The sequence below is a fragment of the Temnothorax longispinosus genome, chromosome 8, assembly GCF_030848805.1.
Source record: "Temnothorax longispinosus isolate EJ_2023e chromosome 8, Tlon_JGU_v1, whole genome shotgun sequence".
Classification (NCBI taxonomy): domain Eukaryota; kingdom Metazoa; phylum Arthropoda; class Insecta; order Hymenoptera; family Formicidae; genus Temnothorax; species Temnothorax longispinosus.
The window spans coordinates 10,140,243-10,155,692 of record NC_092365.1 but is presented as its reverse complement, the minus strand read 5'-3'; the positions used below and the strand labels follow the sequence as shown (position 1 = coordinate 10,155,692).

At 41.2% G+C, this 15,450-nt stretch overlaps 2 protein-coding genes across 4 annotated transcripts in view; both read left to right on the top strand.

Moving 5' to 3' along the window:
* The window catches only part of LOC139818192 (acetylcholine receptor subunit alpha-like 1), a 48,895-nt gene that overhangs the window by 9,846 nt on the left and 23,599 nt on the right, over positions 1-15,450 (top strand). For all 3 annotated transcript variants that reach the window (XM_071786774.1, XM_071786773.1, XM_071786775.1), the window contains one exon: positions 6,426-6,642. In XM_071786774.1, the coding sequence (XP_071642875.1) occupies positions 6,426-6,642 (217 nt within the window). The remainder of the gene's footprint in view (positions 1-6,425; positions 6,643-15,450) is intronic.
* Positions 7,955-15,443, top strand: LOC139818191 (uncharacterized). The gene is made up of 2 exons (XM_071786772.1): positions 7,955-13,507; positions 14,925-15,443. Exon 1 carries the CDS (start codon positions 9,654-9,656, stop codon positions 11,166-11,168), a length of 1,515 nt encoding a protein of 504 aa, XP_071642873.1. The 5' UTR covers positions 7,955-9,653; the 3' UTR covers positions 11,169-13,507; positions 14,925-15,443.

Below are 15,450 nucleotides of genomic sequence, written 5' to 3'. Positions count from 1 at the left end.
CACGCTCTAGTGCCATCTCGGCTCACTCCTTCGCTCGCTCATTGGCTGTCGCCATTACTCCCTATAACGCTCCGTCTCATCGTCTCATTCGCTCGCTTACAATCGCTATCGTTATCACTTGGCCATTCTGTTTATTACTCGTCCTCGGGTAATAGTGTCTCATAATCCCGTAGATACACAGGCACTCGTCTCTCTCGCTTCGAACGTCGCGTCTGCGGGTTCTCGATCTCGCCCTCCTCTGCATCTGGCTGGTTATTAGCTCGTACTCTCGTTGTCTTGCTATCTTCTTGCTCTCGAATCTGTTTTTCCTCTTGGTTAGACACGTTCTCGATACTCTCGGAAAATTCCAACTGCTCATCTCCGTCGTCGCTCTCATCTTCAGACGAATTGTCTTCCTCATGTGGCCGCCAAATCTTTAGTTGACTCGCATGGGCAGTCGATGCGTAACGTCGACCCGGTTCTTCCTGTCGCAGATCAGCTACTTTGTAGGTGTCTTGGTGTAACACTTGGGTGACGGTCAGCGGTCCTCGATACTTTCGCTGAAGCTTAGTGCTTTCGCCTGTGGCGATTGGAGCAACTCTCATGTATACAATATCTCCTACGTTGTATCGAACGTTCTTTGCGCGATTCCGATCATATCTCTCCTTCACTCTCTTTTGCTCAGTGTTGATCCTTTCTCGTGCTGTTTGCTGTAACTCTTCTGGTAGTGTATTCGAAGTACTCTCGTCGGTAACTTTACGTAGTTCTCCTTCATTCCTTCGGGCTTGGTACCCATAAAGCAACTCGAAGGCACTCTTTCTGGTCGTCGCATTTGGAGCATCATTTAGATTTCTTTGAGCCTCCAATAGTTTATTGTCCCAATCTCGTCCTTCATTATCTTGTAGACTCGCTTGTAGCACTGGTATCAGAGTAAAGTTTACCCTTTCTATCTGGCCATTGGCTTGGGGGTGTCGTGGAGAATTCAACGTGTGATGGATTCCGTGCTCGCTACAGAACTCGGCAAACCGACTGGATGTGAAGCACGTTCCTCGGTCCGATATAATTTTACGAGGCGCTCCATATTCTTGAACAAATTTCTCTAATGCTCGTACTACTCCACTCACTTTCGTGTCTTTGGCTGCGTGCAAAATCACGTATTTCGTTAGATTATCGATTATCGCAAATATATACTTATTACCCTTCTTCGTAGTCACAAACGGTCCCGTATGGTCCACATGTATCACTGCAAATGGTCGTTCGCCTGGCGGAATCGGATGCAATAGTCCGCTTTGTCTGCTAGTTTTGACCTTTGTTAACGCACACTGTATACAGGCTCCGATGTGCTGTCGCATGTATCTCCTCACTCCTGGGTAGTAATAATGTTCGGTTAACATAACGATTGACCGGTCCAACCCTGGGTGACCTTTCAAATCGTGGAAACGTATAGCTAGTCCCTTTCTCATCGCTCGCGGAACTGCAAAGAGTAATCGTTTTCCTTGGCGTTTATACACTATTCCATTTACTAGCTCATAACCTTCTATCTCTCTTATTTCATGCTTAATTCTCTTATTTACAGTTTTTCTAAGTATTTCGCTCTTACGTCTTATCGTTACATCATTATTCTGGTTCATGGCAATTTCATCATACTCATTCACTAATGTAAACACACCATGCTCATTCATTTGATCGCTCTCACCTACTGGCGCTCGACTCAATGCATCTACATGTACAAGTTTTGTACCCGGCTTATGCGTAATATTAAAATTAAATTCGCTCAACGTGTTATTCCATCGTACTACTTGCGGATTCACAGTTTTCTGGGTACTTAGGTACAATAATGCCTGGCAATCTGTAACTATGGTAAATGGTATATTTATTAACATGGTTCTCAGTTGCGTAACCGCCCAAACGATCGCTGGAAGTTCTAATTTACTGGAATGATAATTTTTCTCGGGTTCACTCGTTCGTCGGCTAATCGCATAGACTAATCGTAAACGTTTTTGCTCATCACGCTGGAACATCATCGCCGCTAGTCCCAAGGCGCTGGCATCGGTATGTAACTCGGTTTCTCGTTTGGGATCAAAGGATTGCAAAATCGGTTTATTCGCTAACATCTCTTTTAATTTATCAAACGCTCGTTGTTCATTTTCGCTCCACGTAAATTTCACTTCGTTTTTTAGTAACTTATGCAATGAAGCAGCTATCTGTGCAAACTTCGGGATAAATCGCCTAAAGAAGCTGGCCATGCCAATAAATCGTCGCGTCTCATGCACGTTAGTCGGTGTCGGATATCCTATTATCGCTTTCACCTTCGACTCTCCTGGCTCAATTCCCTTGTTTGATATCTCAAACCCTAGATAACTAACTCGTTTCTGGAGAAACCTACATTTACTTAATTTAATAGTCAATCCTGCCTCACGCAATGCTTTTAGTGTCAACACTAATCTTTCACGTAAGTCTGTCCAATTGCGACCTGGTATAAATATATCGTCTAGATAATATAATATCACCCGTTTTCGTAGTGGTCCTACTGACTTATCCATCGTTTTAGTGAAATACGCAGGCCCATTTAACAACCCAAAAATCATTCGCGTACACTCTACAGTTTCGTCTGGCGTAATGATCGCAGTTTTTGGCATTGCTTCCTCGGTCAACGGAACTTGTAAATACCCATGCGCTAGATCTAGAGTAATAAAAAGTTTACAATCTCTAACTTGTTCTAAGTGATCATCCGGATTAGGCATAGGAAAAGGCACTCGTACAGTTTGTCGGTTAAGTTTACGGAAATCTACAACAAGACGTGATTCACCATTTTTCTTACGTACCAATAATACAGGACTCGCGTAAGGGGAATCTGTGTCCCGCACTATTCCCGCTTCGCGCCACTCTCGAATAATTTGACTTATTTCCTCTCGCTCAGAATTGCTAACTCGGTATGGTTTTGACACTACCGGTTTACTACCTGGTATTTCTTTAATGTCCATAACAATGTTCGTCGCTAATCCTAACTCTGACAAATTCATTGCAACGCAGTCACGGTACTCGTTCATTATGGAGACCAATTCTTCTATCACTTCTTCCGGTTGATCTTCACCGATGATCAAATCTTGGCGTGTGATGAGTTTCTTCGCTGTCTCTCTCGGAATCATTGGCAAACGTGAAACGTCGCCTCGTTCAACACATTGTCCTTTGGTCACGGTCTTAGGAGTAACTCCCATGTTCAATACCGCGAACTCATAATGTTTGTTATCTGATATTGTGTCAATAAGTTGCATCGAAGACGGTGGTACTATGACGTCAGTCGGTACAATAGCGTCCATCGTCGTACTCGCGGTCTCACTCGGTTCGATAACGGTCAGATATGCGTCCTCCCGTTTCGTGAAGGTTAGTTCGTCACCGCTTTTTCGATATTCAACATACAGTTGTTCGGTAAACGAACGTCCAATAATCGCGTCATAACTCTGCGTGTCATCCGGCACTACTCGCACTAGTATGTCCGGTACTACCACATTGTCAACGTCTATTTCAGCTCGCACAAGTCCCGGCGATGTCACCACGTAATGTGCCGGTCCAAACCCTTTCAGATCGGACTGCACCGGTATCACTTCGAACCGCTCGATTAAAACTCTCGTCGCCTTCACTGTACAATCTGAGCTACCCGGATCAATCAAAGCTCGCATTTGTCGTCCATTGATTTTCACTAACTTTATATATTTACCGATTGTATTATTACTCGCTTCAGGGCAATGACGTTGCGTATGTCCCTTCTTCTTACACTGTTTGCATATTAACTCGCGTGGCTCTTGGCAGTCACGTGCGATATGTCCGAACGCTTTGCAATTATAGCATTTTGGCTGTCCCTCGTCATTCGTCACTGGAGGACGTTTATCCGGATTGGCCGTTGTAGAAGGGCTCGTAGACGGTCCCTGCTTACTCTCCTTACTCGTACTTGTTATCTTCGATGTCAAAGTTCTCTGCTGCTTCGGTTTTCCTGGATCCTTACCGGCTCGTATTCTCGTGGTGCGTTGAGTCAACACCCGTTCGTTAGCTATTATGTCATGTAATAAATCATCTAACGAGAGATGATTTCTCGCCATTAAGGAGATGCACAACTCCTTTGACCACAATCCATCGAGCACCTGTTCTTTAATGTCACGAAACTCGAGCCTCAAGTCAACACATAATTTTGTCTTCGCATGAAAGTAGGCACTCAACGATTCGTCTTTTTGCTGCATTCTTTCGATCATTCTCTGCCATCGATCAGACGTACTTTCCGGTATCACAAACGTAGCCTTAAACGCTAACTTAAAGGCTTCCCAGTTCACTAGAGTCGAAGCGCGTGCGCGATACCAATCGCGTGCTCCTCCTCGCAAGTGCATGCGCGCCGTTTCCAACGCAAAGTTCTCCGGCCATTTATGAATTTTCCGCATACTCTCGATATTATTTATCCAATCCTTGGGTCGCACACCTTTACCATCGCCCGTAAAGTTTTCAATGTTCTTACTCAAGTCTGGTATCACATGATATAACGGCACTTCGCTACGCGGCACTTCATTACGCGGTTGCTCATTACGCGATTGTTCATTTAGAAGCGCACGTGCGAGCAGTCGAACCAACATGGTTTCCGTGCTCTCTCCTTCCTCACGTCTGATGGTACGCAGCGCGTTGTCTAATACCGATCGTGACGTGGATATGGCGCCGCCGCACCTAACGCCGCACCGTCGATATCGTGGGTTTCATCGACAGTTACCATCTCCTGATAGTCGTCGTTCGACTCACTTGTATACGATCGTTGCGTACTCTCCACTACCACTTCCGGAAACAATCCTGCGTTCCCGCCAACACCACGGTCCTCCCGCGCTTTTCGACGCCCGTCGCCGCCATCTTGGTCCCGCGGCCGCATCGTATTTTCTAGATCTTCCCATCGAGATGTTTCGTCTCCGCTATCGTCCGAATCTCGTTTCGTTGCCATCGTTCACTAATCACCGAATTTTTCGAAAACAATCCCACTTCTGAATGTTAACTGTCTAGTACTATTGACTCGCGATATCTCAACTCGGTCTCGAAACTTTGTCACGGATGGTTCGTCGGTGGCTCGTAGGAGTTCTCGATTCGGAGATTAATAATCACACGAGGGGTCGGTTTTCCATTTTCGTCTTTAATTAAATCACGCTGAATACACTTATTGGAAATACACTCGTTTCGGGACTCTGCCCTACGCTCTTAGTTCGCGCTCGCTCGTTAATCTCGCGTTACTCTCTCGTCTTTCACGCACCTTCTACCTTCTTAACTCTCTGACTCTCTCTAACTCACTGACTCTCTTACACACACACACGCTTACCAACGCTCACGCTCTAGTGCCATCTCGGCTCATTCCTTCGCTCGCTCATTGGCTGTCGCCATTACTCCCTATAACGCTCCGTCTCATCGTCTCATTCGCTCGCTTACAATCGCTATCGTTATCACGAGATATTTAATAAAAAAAAAAAATGAACGCATGGTCGTCACGCGCGTTAGAAGTAAAACTTCTGAAGGCAAGGCTTTGCCATAACTTTTCTGAAATTAATACAAAAACAATGCAACGGAATTAGTCACTCCGAGCCGCCCGCAACTCGAAAATATAGTGTTACACGCAGTTCTCACTATATCCGTCTCGCCAGTGCCGTACGCCTGATCGAATTTTCGTGACGCGTTTTCGAGTCGCAAAATCGAATTTACTTACCGATCCAAAAGGAGCTTCACTTTGTACGCCTGTTGGTCGAATTTTTGTGACACTATTTCGTGACGTTTTTTCGCACAATCGAACTTACTACCGTACCAAAGAAGTTTGGTTTTACCACTTTCACTCTAAAGTTGAAAATAAGCGAGATATTTAATAAAAAAAAAAAACGTTCGATTGTGCGACACGAAAAAACGTCACGGAATAGTGTCACGAAAATTCGACCAACAGGAGTACAAAGTGAAACTTCTTTTGGATCAGTAAGTAAATTCGATTGTGCGACTCGAAAACGCGTTACGAAAATTCGATCAGGCGTACGGCACTGGCGAGACGGATATAATGAGAACTGCGTGTAACACTATATTTTTGAGTTGCGGGCGGCTTGGAGTGACTAATTCCGTTGCATTGTTTTTGTATTAATTTCAGAAAAGTTATGGCAAAGCCTTGCTTTCAGAAGTTTCACTTCTAACGAGCGTGGCGACCACGCGTTCATTTTTTTTGTTTGCAATAAGTACTAATTTTGCTCAAATTTTTTTTAATATTGAACAATTTATTTGATCAAACTGATGATCAAATAGATAGATTATCAGTTTCTTTCAAACTATTCAAATTTTGAAAACTCGTACATTTCTACGTTAAAATGTTCGAATAGCTTGACCATGTAATTCTTTCTCAAACCTTAATCTAAAATTATGTCAAATAATTCAATATACTTTATTTTATTCAGTGGAACCGCGGGTACAGTCGAGCATTATGGTGACACGGCCTGCATCATCTTCCATGATGGTCAAGTATTATGGGTGCCACCCGCGCAATTTATTGGCCTTTGCGAGCTGGATCTTCGTCTTTGGCCCTTTGATACTCAAGTTTGCAATATGACGTTCGGCTCCTGGACGTACCATGGCGAGCAAATCGACATGCGATTGAGCGAGACCGAAAACATGGTATGAAAAATGTTACTACATTTAATCACGTCTGTCTTTTAATTCAATTTTACACAGGATGCAAAAATTACGTCGCGATTTTCTCAGAAAAAATAGATATATAGATAAACTGTTTATTTCTTGCCTTTCGGCATTGAAAGGGGGTATTACAATACAATTTTACAATAATGCCATATCGCTATCACAGTCTGCATTTAACAAAAAAACAAAAACGCCGCCGCGAATGCACAGAATTACATAAAGATTATACATACTTTAACGACTATTACTACGCCTGTCCTTTTCTACCCTATAATATAGTTTTTACTCTAAAACGCTCTTTGGTCTCTAGTTATATTTTCTGTTCTTATTTTAATAATCTTTTTTATCCAGCTAATTCCTTCTCCCTTCCTCGTCAATAATTGCACCATACTCATGTTACTTCTTATCTTTTCCCTACATCTTTGATAGACGCTCTATTGTCTCAACTTCTTGTTGGCATATTCTACAAAGTATTTCCTCCTGATCTCGCCAAAAATTACTACTCAGTTCTTCGTTCCCGCATTTCTCAGAAAAATATATATTGTAAAATTTATTCTTAAATTTAAGATTTTGAATCCTTATTTATTTTTTTATTTATACATTTCCTATTGAGAGAAAGGATAGTTAATAATACACAATAATGTGTAGGTTATACAAGAGATATTAAAAAAAAAGATTTAAGATCCGGAATAAGATGCAGATTGCATGTAAACAAAAGAAAATTTGACTTTTAGTCCCAAAATCCGATTAAAGATCAAATTAAAATTGAAAAAACAATAACGTATAATTTTTGTAAGTAGAATTATTAAGAAGTAATGGTAGTACATTTAAGAAATTGACAATTCCAGTGAAAAAGTAAAAATAATTAAATTTGTTATGTGTAGTTTCATCTTTCAAAAAATCAATTCAAGTTTTTACTTTTTAATATTGTTCATTTTCTAAATTTAAATAATTCTTATTTATCTTCTAAAATCCTACCTAGTTTAACAGTGGCTATTAAGATGTTAATTTTCCAATTGTTAAACACAACTTTTCAAAAAATAAAGTATAACAAAATTTTATAATTACTGACTCAATTTTACACGTTATTTCAAAAGTCTCTCTCTCTCTCTCTCTCTCTCTCTCTCTCTCTCTCTCTCTCTCTCTCTCTCTCTCTCTCTCTCTCTCTCTCTCTCTCTCTCTCTCTCTCTCTTTCTCTCTCTCTCTCTCTCTCTCTCTCTCTCTCTCTCTTCTCTCTCTCCTTCTCTCTCTCCTTCTCTCTCTCCTTCTCTCTCTCCTTCTCTCTCTCTCTCTCTCTCTCTCTCTCTCTCTCTCTCTCTCTCTCTCTCTCTCTCTCTCTCTCTCTCTCTCTCTCTTTTGTATTTCTTTGCGTATTTCATGCCTGCTGCATGATCAGTGTGCCTAGTGACATTTAGGTTTAAGTAACAAGTAAACTTACAAAATAAACTTACAACACATGCAGCCAACGTGCACTAAGTGTAGCAAGGCAATTGCGCACAAGTCGATTGAGTCAGGGAGTGTAGGAGGATATTTCATCCTGGTTGCATTACGGCGTATTCAGTAAATAGATACGCGGATGCTTGCTGCAAATCATTATTAGCGTCACTCGACATACCTCCTCTCACACCGCAAACTGAGGAGAGCGCACAGTCATTTGACTTCGATCTCAGGAACATGGCCTCTCCTGTCGACTCCCGCACTCAATCGAGCTCACAAGCCACGACGAATGAGTTGTTACACGGACTGAGTGATAAACTGGCCGGATTCATAGATAGTCAGCTGCGCACCAACAAAGAAATAACAGATAAGCTCAACGATCTTAATCGTATCGCGGATATTGCGGCGCAAAATAGTAAGCGTATTATTGAGCTTGAGCAAACATCTCCGCATTGGAGCGTGAGGTCGTGGAGCTCAGAGAGCTAAAAACTGCTCAGTTGTTCCCGACGGCTGATGAGCACGTTGATAGCGAGCTCGTCATTTCGGGATTGCCAGTTGCATTACAGATCACACGGGCCGTGCTGGTCCAAAACGTGTTTGAAGCCCTTGACATTAAGGATCTCTCGTGTCACGTTTTGAACGTGAGACCGATGATCCGGAAAGCAGCTTCGAATGTGAATGGTGATCGTTCTTCGCGTGCGCATGAGACTGGCTCGTTTGCGGTTACTCTGACCTCTAGTGCTGTCCAGCATAGGGTCATATCTAGAATGCGTGCGAAGCGAGTGCTCAAGCAAAGCGAGGTCTGCGGCAATGATTCTAATCGTAACATCCATGTAAACGAAATGCTATCCAAGGCCACATATGATTTGTTGCAATTGACTAGGAGGGTAGCGAAGGAAAAGTCATACAAGTTTGTCTGGATAAAAGGTAGACGCATTTGTGCCAGACTCTCAGAGGGTATGCCTGTTATTAACATAAATTCGGAAGCTGATCTTGCGAAATTGGTTTGACTCGAGCATAATAACAGTAAATCGCCACCCACCAATCACAGAAAATTACTCACGAACTCGTCTCAGTTTTGCGTAGCCCAGTTCAATGCCAATTCACTTCGAGCTCATATCGATTTAATCAGAATTCAGTTTGCGTCTAATCCTTTTCATGTAATTTCGATATCTGAAACTTGGCTGAACTCTGATGTTTCTGATGCACTTGTGGCCTTGGATGGCTATTTCCTGATTCGTCATGATCGCGATGGTAGACGGGGCGGAGGCGTTGTCTGCTTTGTTCACGACTCATTGAAGGCTAAAATTATAGCGGTTTCTCCGAGAGTCGACTTTAACTCTCCAGAGTATTTGATTCTCGAGATTCGTAAACCCAACAACGAGTCGGTATTATTTGCTTCGGTCTATAGAAGACCCAAGGGTCTCTTCCTGCATGAATTATTTGAGACACTTACGAGTGCTTCACACTTGTACAAGAATATAATCATCGGTGGTGACTTGAATTGCAACCTCTTGTCGACCAATTCTGAGGCCAACCACTTGCGCGACCTGATGTCCAGCATCTCAATGATTATTGTAAATACTGGAGCTACGTACCATACGGCAGCTGCTGACTCGTGGCTTGATATCTTGGCGGTGGATGACGGCGACAAGATTATACGGCTAACCAAATCTGAAAGTCCGTTTATCTCTGGACATGACCTAATAGAAATAAAGCTTTCGCTTGGCACAGATATTGACACCAAGCGTTCTATTGTAAGACGTAACTTCAAAAACATTGATGCTGAAGAGTTCTGTGGTGGCCTTAGGTCCATCATGAACTATCCGAGGTACCTTGAGCGCATTCAGGCCATCACCGATGTGGACGGGGGTTACTGTGTCGATGGTCTCTGTGCTGCGTTGTCGGATGCCATTAATGAAGCTCTGGATGCTCTGGCCCCTGCGCGTGTGATCGCGGTGCGGAAGCCGCCGGCGCAGTGGCTCTCGGACGATCTCAAAACGCGTCTTAGCGCCCGAAACAGGATGTACAAACAGGCCAAGCGCTCGGACTGTTTGCTTGACTATGCCACCTACAGGCACTTTAGGAATCGACTCAATGTTGACATCAGGCGTGCTAAAAGTGAATTCCACTACAATTCACTTATCAGAATTACAGACTCGGCCAAGCTATGGAGAGAACTTGCACGACTTGGTCTGGTAAAGCAGACACAAGTCTCTCCACTGCACTTCTTTACACCAGATCAGTTAAATATGTACTTTGCGTCAGTCTCTAGGGCTCAGCTGTCATGCTCATATGCAGAATTTGTCGCCGCCATTGCCTTGATTCCTCGACCAGCACTACGCCCGCAGTTTAAGTTCTCTACCGTACTACCAAGTGATGTATACAAGCTTATTATGACTGCACCTCTGCATTCTTATGCGTCTGGTTCAGACGGCATTCCGTTGTATGTTCTGCGCATTGCTTGGCCGGTTATTTCTTTGGTGCTTACGACATTGTTTAACCGATCGTTGGAGACTTATACGTTCCCGTCGGAATGGAAGCGGGCACTAATCCGCCCACATTCCAAAACTCGAAATTCGCAGTCCCCGTCTGACACGAGGCCGATAGCAAATTTGTCTGAATTGTCAAAGATCCTTGAAAGAATCGTCGCCTTGCAGATTACACAGTACTTGGATGAGTTCGATCTGTTAAATCCTAGACAGTCCGCTTACCGTTCGGGTCACAACACTCAGTCCGCTCTCTTACGTGTCTGCGACGATATCAAACGCGCGATTGATGATGGCCTTGTGACTATAATGATACTCTTTGATTTCAGCAAGGCATTTGACACTGTCCTACATCCCCAACTTTATATAAAGCTGAAAGAGATCGGATTTTCAGATGAAGCCATACTGTGGTTTTTCTCTTACCTGACTGGTCTCAGGCAGTGGTGGATGATCTTGGTAACATGTCTGAGTGGCTGTTCACGTCATCTGGAGTCCCGCAAGGCTCTGTACTTGGTCCCCCACTATTTTCTCTATATATCAATGATATATGCCGTGTTTTGCTTCACACGTCTCATATGATCTTTGCGGATGATGTTCAGGCTTATCTCTCGTGTCCGCCGGCTGACATCAATCGTAGTCTTGAATTGATTTCTAGGGATGCTAAGGCCATATTCGACTATGCCGAGGTAAACGGTCTCAAGCTCAATCCTGACAAGTCAAAGATTATTATATTTGGAAGTCGAGCTCATATTGGAACCATTAATCTAAATTTCTTACAGCCAATAGTGGTGAATAATACACGAATTCCGTTTGTGAGTGAAGTGAGAAACCTTGGTGTTATCTTTACAGCCAACCTTTCTTGGAGGAAGCATGTCACCCATATCTCTCATATCTAAATTCAATAGAAATTCTCTCTCGACTGAAGTTAAGGTGGTTCGATGGCTACAACAAAATCCAGAGAATTTCATGAAATTTTAATATGTTGTTCTGCAATGCAAAATAGAATTATGTGAATTTTTTGGAAATTTTTCACCGTCCCGTTTTGAAAAAAATCTACTCCAAAAACCTAAAAAGTACAATTTTAGGAGTAGATTTATTTCAAAACGGGACGGTGAAAAATTCCCAAAAAATTCACATAATTCTATTTTGCATTCCAGAACAACATACTAAAATTGCATGAAACTGGCTGCATTTTTAACATAGGTTCTTATGGTTTTTATGGGAAATGACATATTGCATATACCTTCAGAATGAAATAAGTGCAAGAAAAAATGCAAATGATAAAGAAAAAGAAATTTGCATATGTAACTTAATAATTTACAAATAAATGAGCGAAAGAAAGGGGAAGGTTACCGCACATTTTGTAGAAAAATTAATTATTAAAGCATAAATTGCTTGATTTTTCGTCTGCATAGACTGTCATGGTCGTGAACGACGTGAACAGCAGCACGCATTATACACGCGGCGACCAATCAGAGCAATCCCCTTCATTCCCACTACTTCAAACGCTAGTGCGCTGTTTCCAGAACCCCCGCGTCCCACTACTCCCCCCGATGAAGCCATCGAACCTCCTTAAGGATAAAGCTTGGTGTTACCCTAATAATGCCTCACATCGATTACTGCTGTCTGGTGTATCACGGCATGACTGCTGAGCTGAACACCAGATTGCAGAGACTGCTCAACTGCTGCATTAGATTCATCTATGATCTCAGACGAGATGATCACATAACGCCGTACAGAAAGAAACTGGGATGGCTTCGAGTTGAAAATAGGAGGCTGTATTTTATGGGCTGCCAGACATATCGGATTCTCCATATGAGATCACCCTCCTACATTCGTGAGCTTTTCAACAAACTTGATCCATCGTTGAGGAGATCCGAACGTCTGGTTGCAACTCAGACTTTCCACATTCCTTCGTACAGAACGGAAACATACAGAAACTCTTTTCATATATTTGGAATGTATTTCTGGCACTCGCTCCCTGATAACATAACTTCTGCATCGACTATCGCATCATTTAAGAGTCTTCTTAGATCATTTCTGCTTGTATCTGAAACCGACTGAATATATCAACTTGCTGTTCTTTCCGTTTATTGAAGTCAGTACAGACGTCAAGTGAGTGCATTGGTTGCATGCTTCAAGTTGTTATTACTGGTGCGTCAATAATAATATAAGTGCGTTAACCTTAAGTTTATTACTATTATTGTTATTCAATATTTTGTTGCTTTATAGCGTGTGCGTTAGTTTAAGCTTATATTACAGTTTGTTGAAAACACAGCGATTTATCGACGAATGAAAAATGGCGTGTTGCCATCTATGGTATTCGCCAGTAAGCAACTGATTCCGTAAACACTCTACGTAAACACTCTATAGAGACTAATACATGGGTCTAGTGACATTGGTAGTGCGTATGTTTCGCACGCAAAGGCGCTGCAATACTTGGTTTCCGCGTCCGTATGGCGCTGCGATACCTGACTTCCGCGTTCGTTACGGAAGTATCGAGCTTGCGTAGCAACGATCGTCATTGTATCAATATCTTTCGTTCACGATCGTTATTATATCCACATCTTTCGTCCACAAAAGTCGCGCGTTTCGAGTCGTGTCGGGTATTTTACCCGTTTCTACTATTCTTTGTAAAAAAGGATATTGAGTCGTTAAATCAATCGTTTCAAATCATACTCAATCGTAATTACAACGACGAATACATTAATACGGCAGCACGACGTAAGGAAAGGCGACTACCGACACTGGAAAAATATCGGCCATTGCCGTATATAAGGAAAAGGCATCCGCCATTACTAAAGAAGGAAGGACGATTGGAAAATACATTCGATGGAAATCCACTTCCGAGTTTTCACACGAAGGGCAGTATTCCTCCTCTTTGGAGTCACTTTCACGTAAAGTGAAATCACGCACAGGTAACTCGTTATTCGGAAGGGTGGTATTCCTCCTCGTTGGAGTCACTTTCACGTAAAGTGAAAGCACGCATAGGTAACTCTCGTTATTCGTAAGGGCGGTATTCCTCCTCTTTGGAATCAGCTTTCACGTAAAGTGAAAGCTCGCACAGAACATTCGAGAGCTTTCTTTCTTATTGGATTTGGGATGTATTACAACCATTCTTGCGTTTCGGCAAGGCATTCAATCCAATATTATATATCAATCGGTGGCCACTGTTTAAGACAAGGAAAATTCTTCTCATTTCACTTGAGTAATCAAGTATAAAAAGAATTTGGTTGCAACCACGCGTATTTAGTATATTCGCTTCTTTTCATTGTAAAATTACGTATGTTGTATAAAGATTGTAAGGATTCGTTAAGATATTAATTGAGAATTAACTCATCGAAACTGTAAAGTTAATATTTCGTAAAATAGTACATGTTCACATTGTTTAATGTACTCTATTGCGATTCAATAGTCAGTGTATTCTTTCTTTATCGTAAATTGAATATCTCTAAGTTTATTTCGAAACGAATAATTATTTCAGAAACATTATCCAATGGTTAAACCATGTTATGCACGATTGATGATATCTATATGAATATATGTCATGTTTATTATGGATTAATGCATTGAATTGCCAAAGGAAAAAAGGGTATATTTATTGGTTAAGAACCACTTATTTTTTTAACATTGATTTCTCAGAAATCTATTTTCTTCATTAGTAGAATACCAAATTAATTCATGCATTATTCCATTTCTTCTATATATATTAATTAGATTTTGAATTTATACTTGTATTATATTGTATTTTGAAATGTTTTGCATTAATGGTCCTTTCACAAATATAATTTGTTCTTCAAGGTTTTTCTCTTATGCGTTAAAAATATTTAATGATTCTCAGTGCTTCTAATTTATTTAAGTGAAATCGATTGGTCTTGCGCATTTATTATATTGGAATGTATAAAAGAAATATCTCCAGCAAAATGTATATTTATTAAAGTGAACGGACTATTAATGATTGAGTTTCCTGATACTTAAACTATGTATTTCATTTATATGTGATTTATATTAATACCGAGTTATACTCTCAAAAGTTCTAAAAATTGTAGTCAATCAATATATCGAAAGGTTACTTTTCAAACGAATTACACTAGTTGAGTTTTCTTAATAACCAGTACGATTTTACGTTCTTGCTGGAGCGTGTACACAGTTCTATAGCTTTCTGTTGCTTTATACCGCATAGCTTCGTGTATGAAGTCAATTCTACTGTTATTGTTGGTGTGTTAATAATATAAGAGCGTTAACCTTAAGTTTATCACTATGATTGTTATTCAAAATTTTGTTGCTTTATAGCGCGTGCGTTGGTTTAAGCTTATCATTATTACTGTTCTATAGATTTTTGTCGCTTTATACCGTATTGACAGCTTCGTGTATGATGATAATTCTACGGATTGGTCTACTAATTTTGTGCTATGTTATACTGCATTGCGACTGCTGTGTCTGCTGGTGATTGTGGACTGCATGGCTTCCTGAAGTAACCACTTGATTGAGAGCAACGTGTTTCATCCTGTAACTACTAGATTGTTAACTGCTTTAATACTGCAATTATTGTATATGCTTTATTACATTTGCCCTTTAGCCTTTGCTCGGGCATAATAAATCATCTATCTATCTATTTATCTCTCTTTCTGTCTCTCTCTATCTATCTATCTATCTATCTATCTATCTCCCCCCCTCCTTTCACTCCCCCCCAGATTGTAAAATCAAACAGTTTTTTCTGCAAAAATAACTATAAAAACTTTTTGTTTATAGATTAGTTAATATATATAATATAAAATAAAACTTTACAATTTATTTAATGTTATTATTTATTTGATGATATCATATAATGTAATAATATTAAGATAGCGATTTACAATAG

Coding starts and splice junctions, on each gene's coding strand:
- LOC139818191 (XM_071786772.1), top strand. CDS start 9,654: ATGTCCAGCATCTCAATGATTATTGTAAATACTGGAGCTACGTACCAT.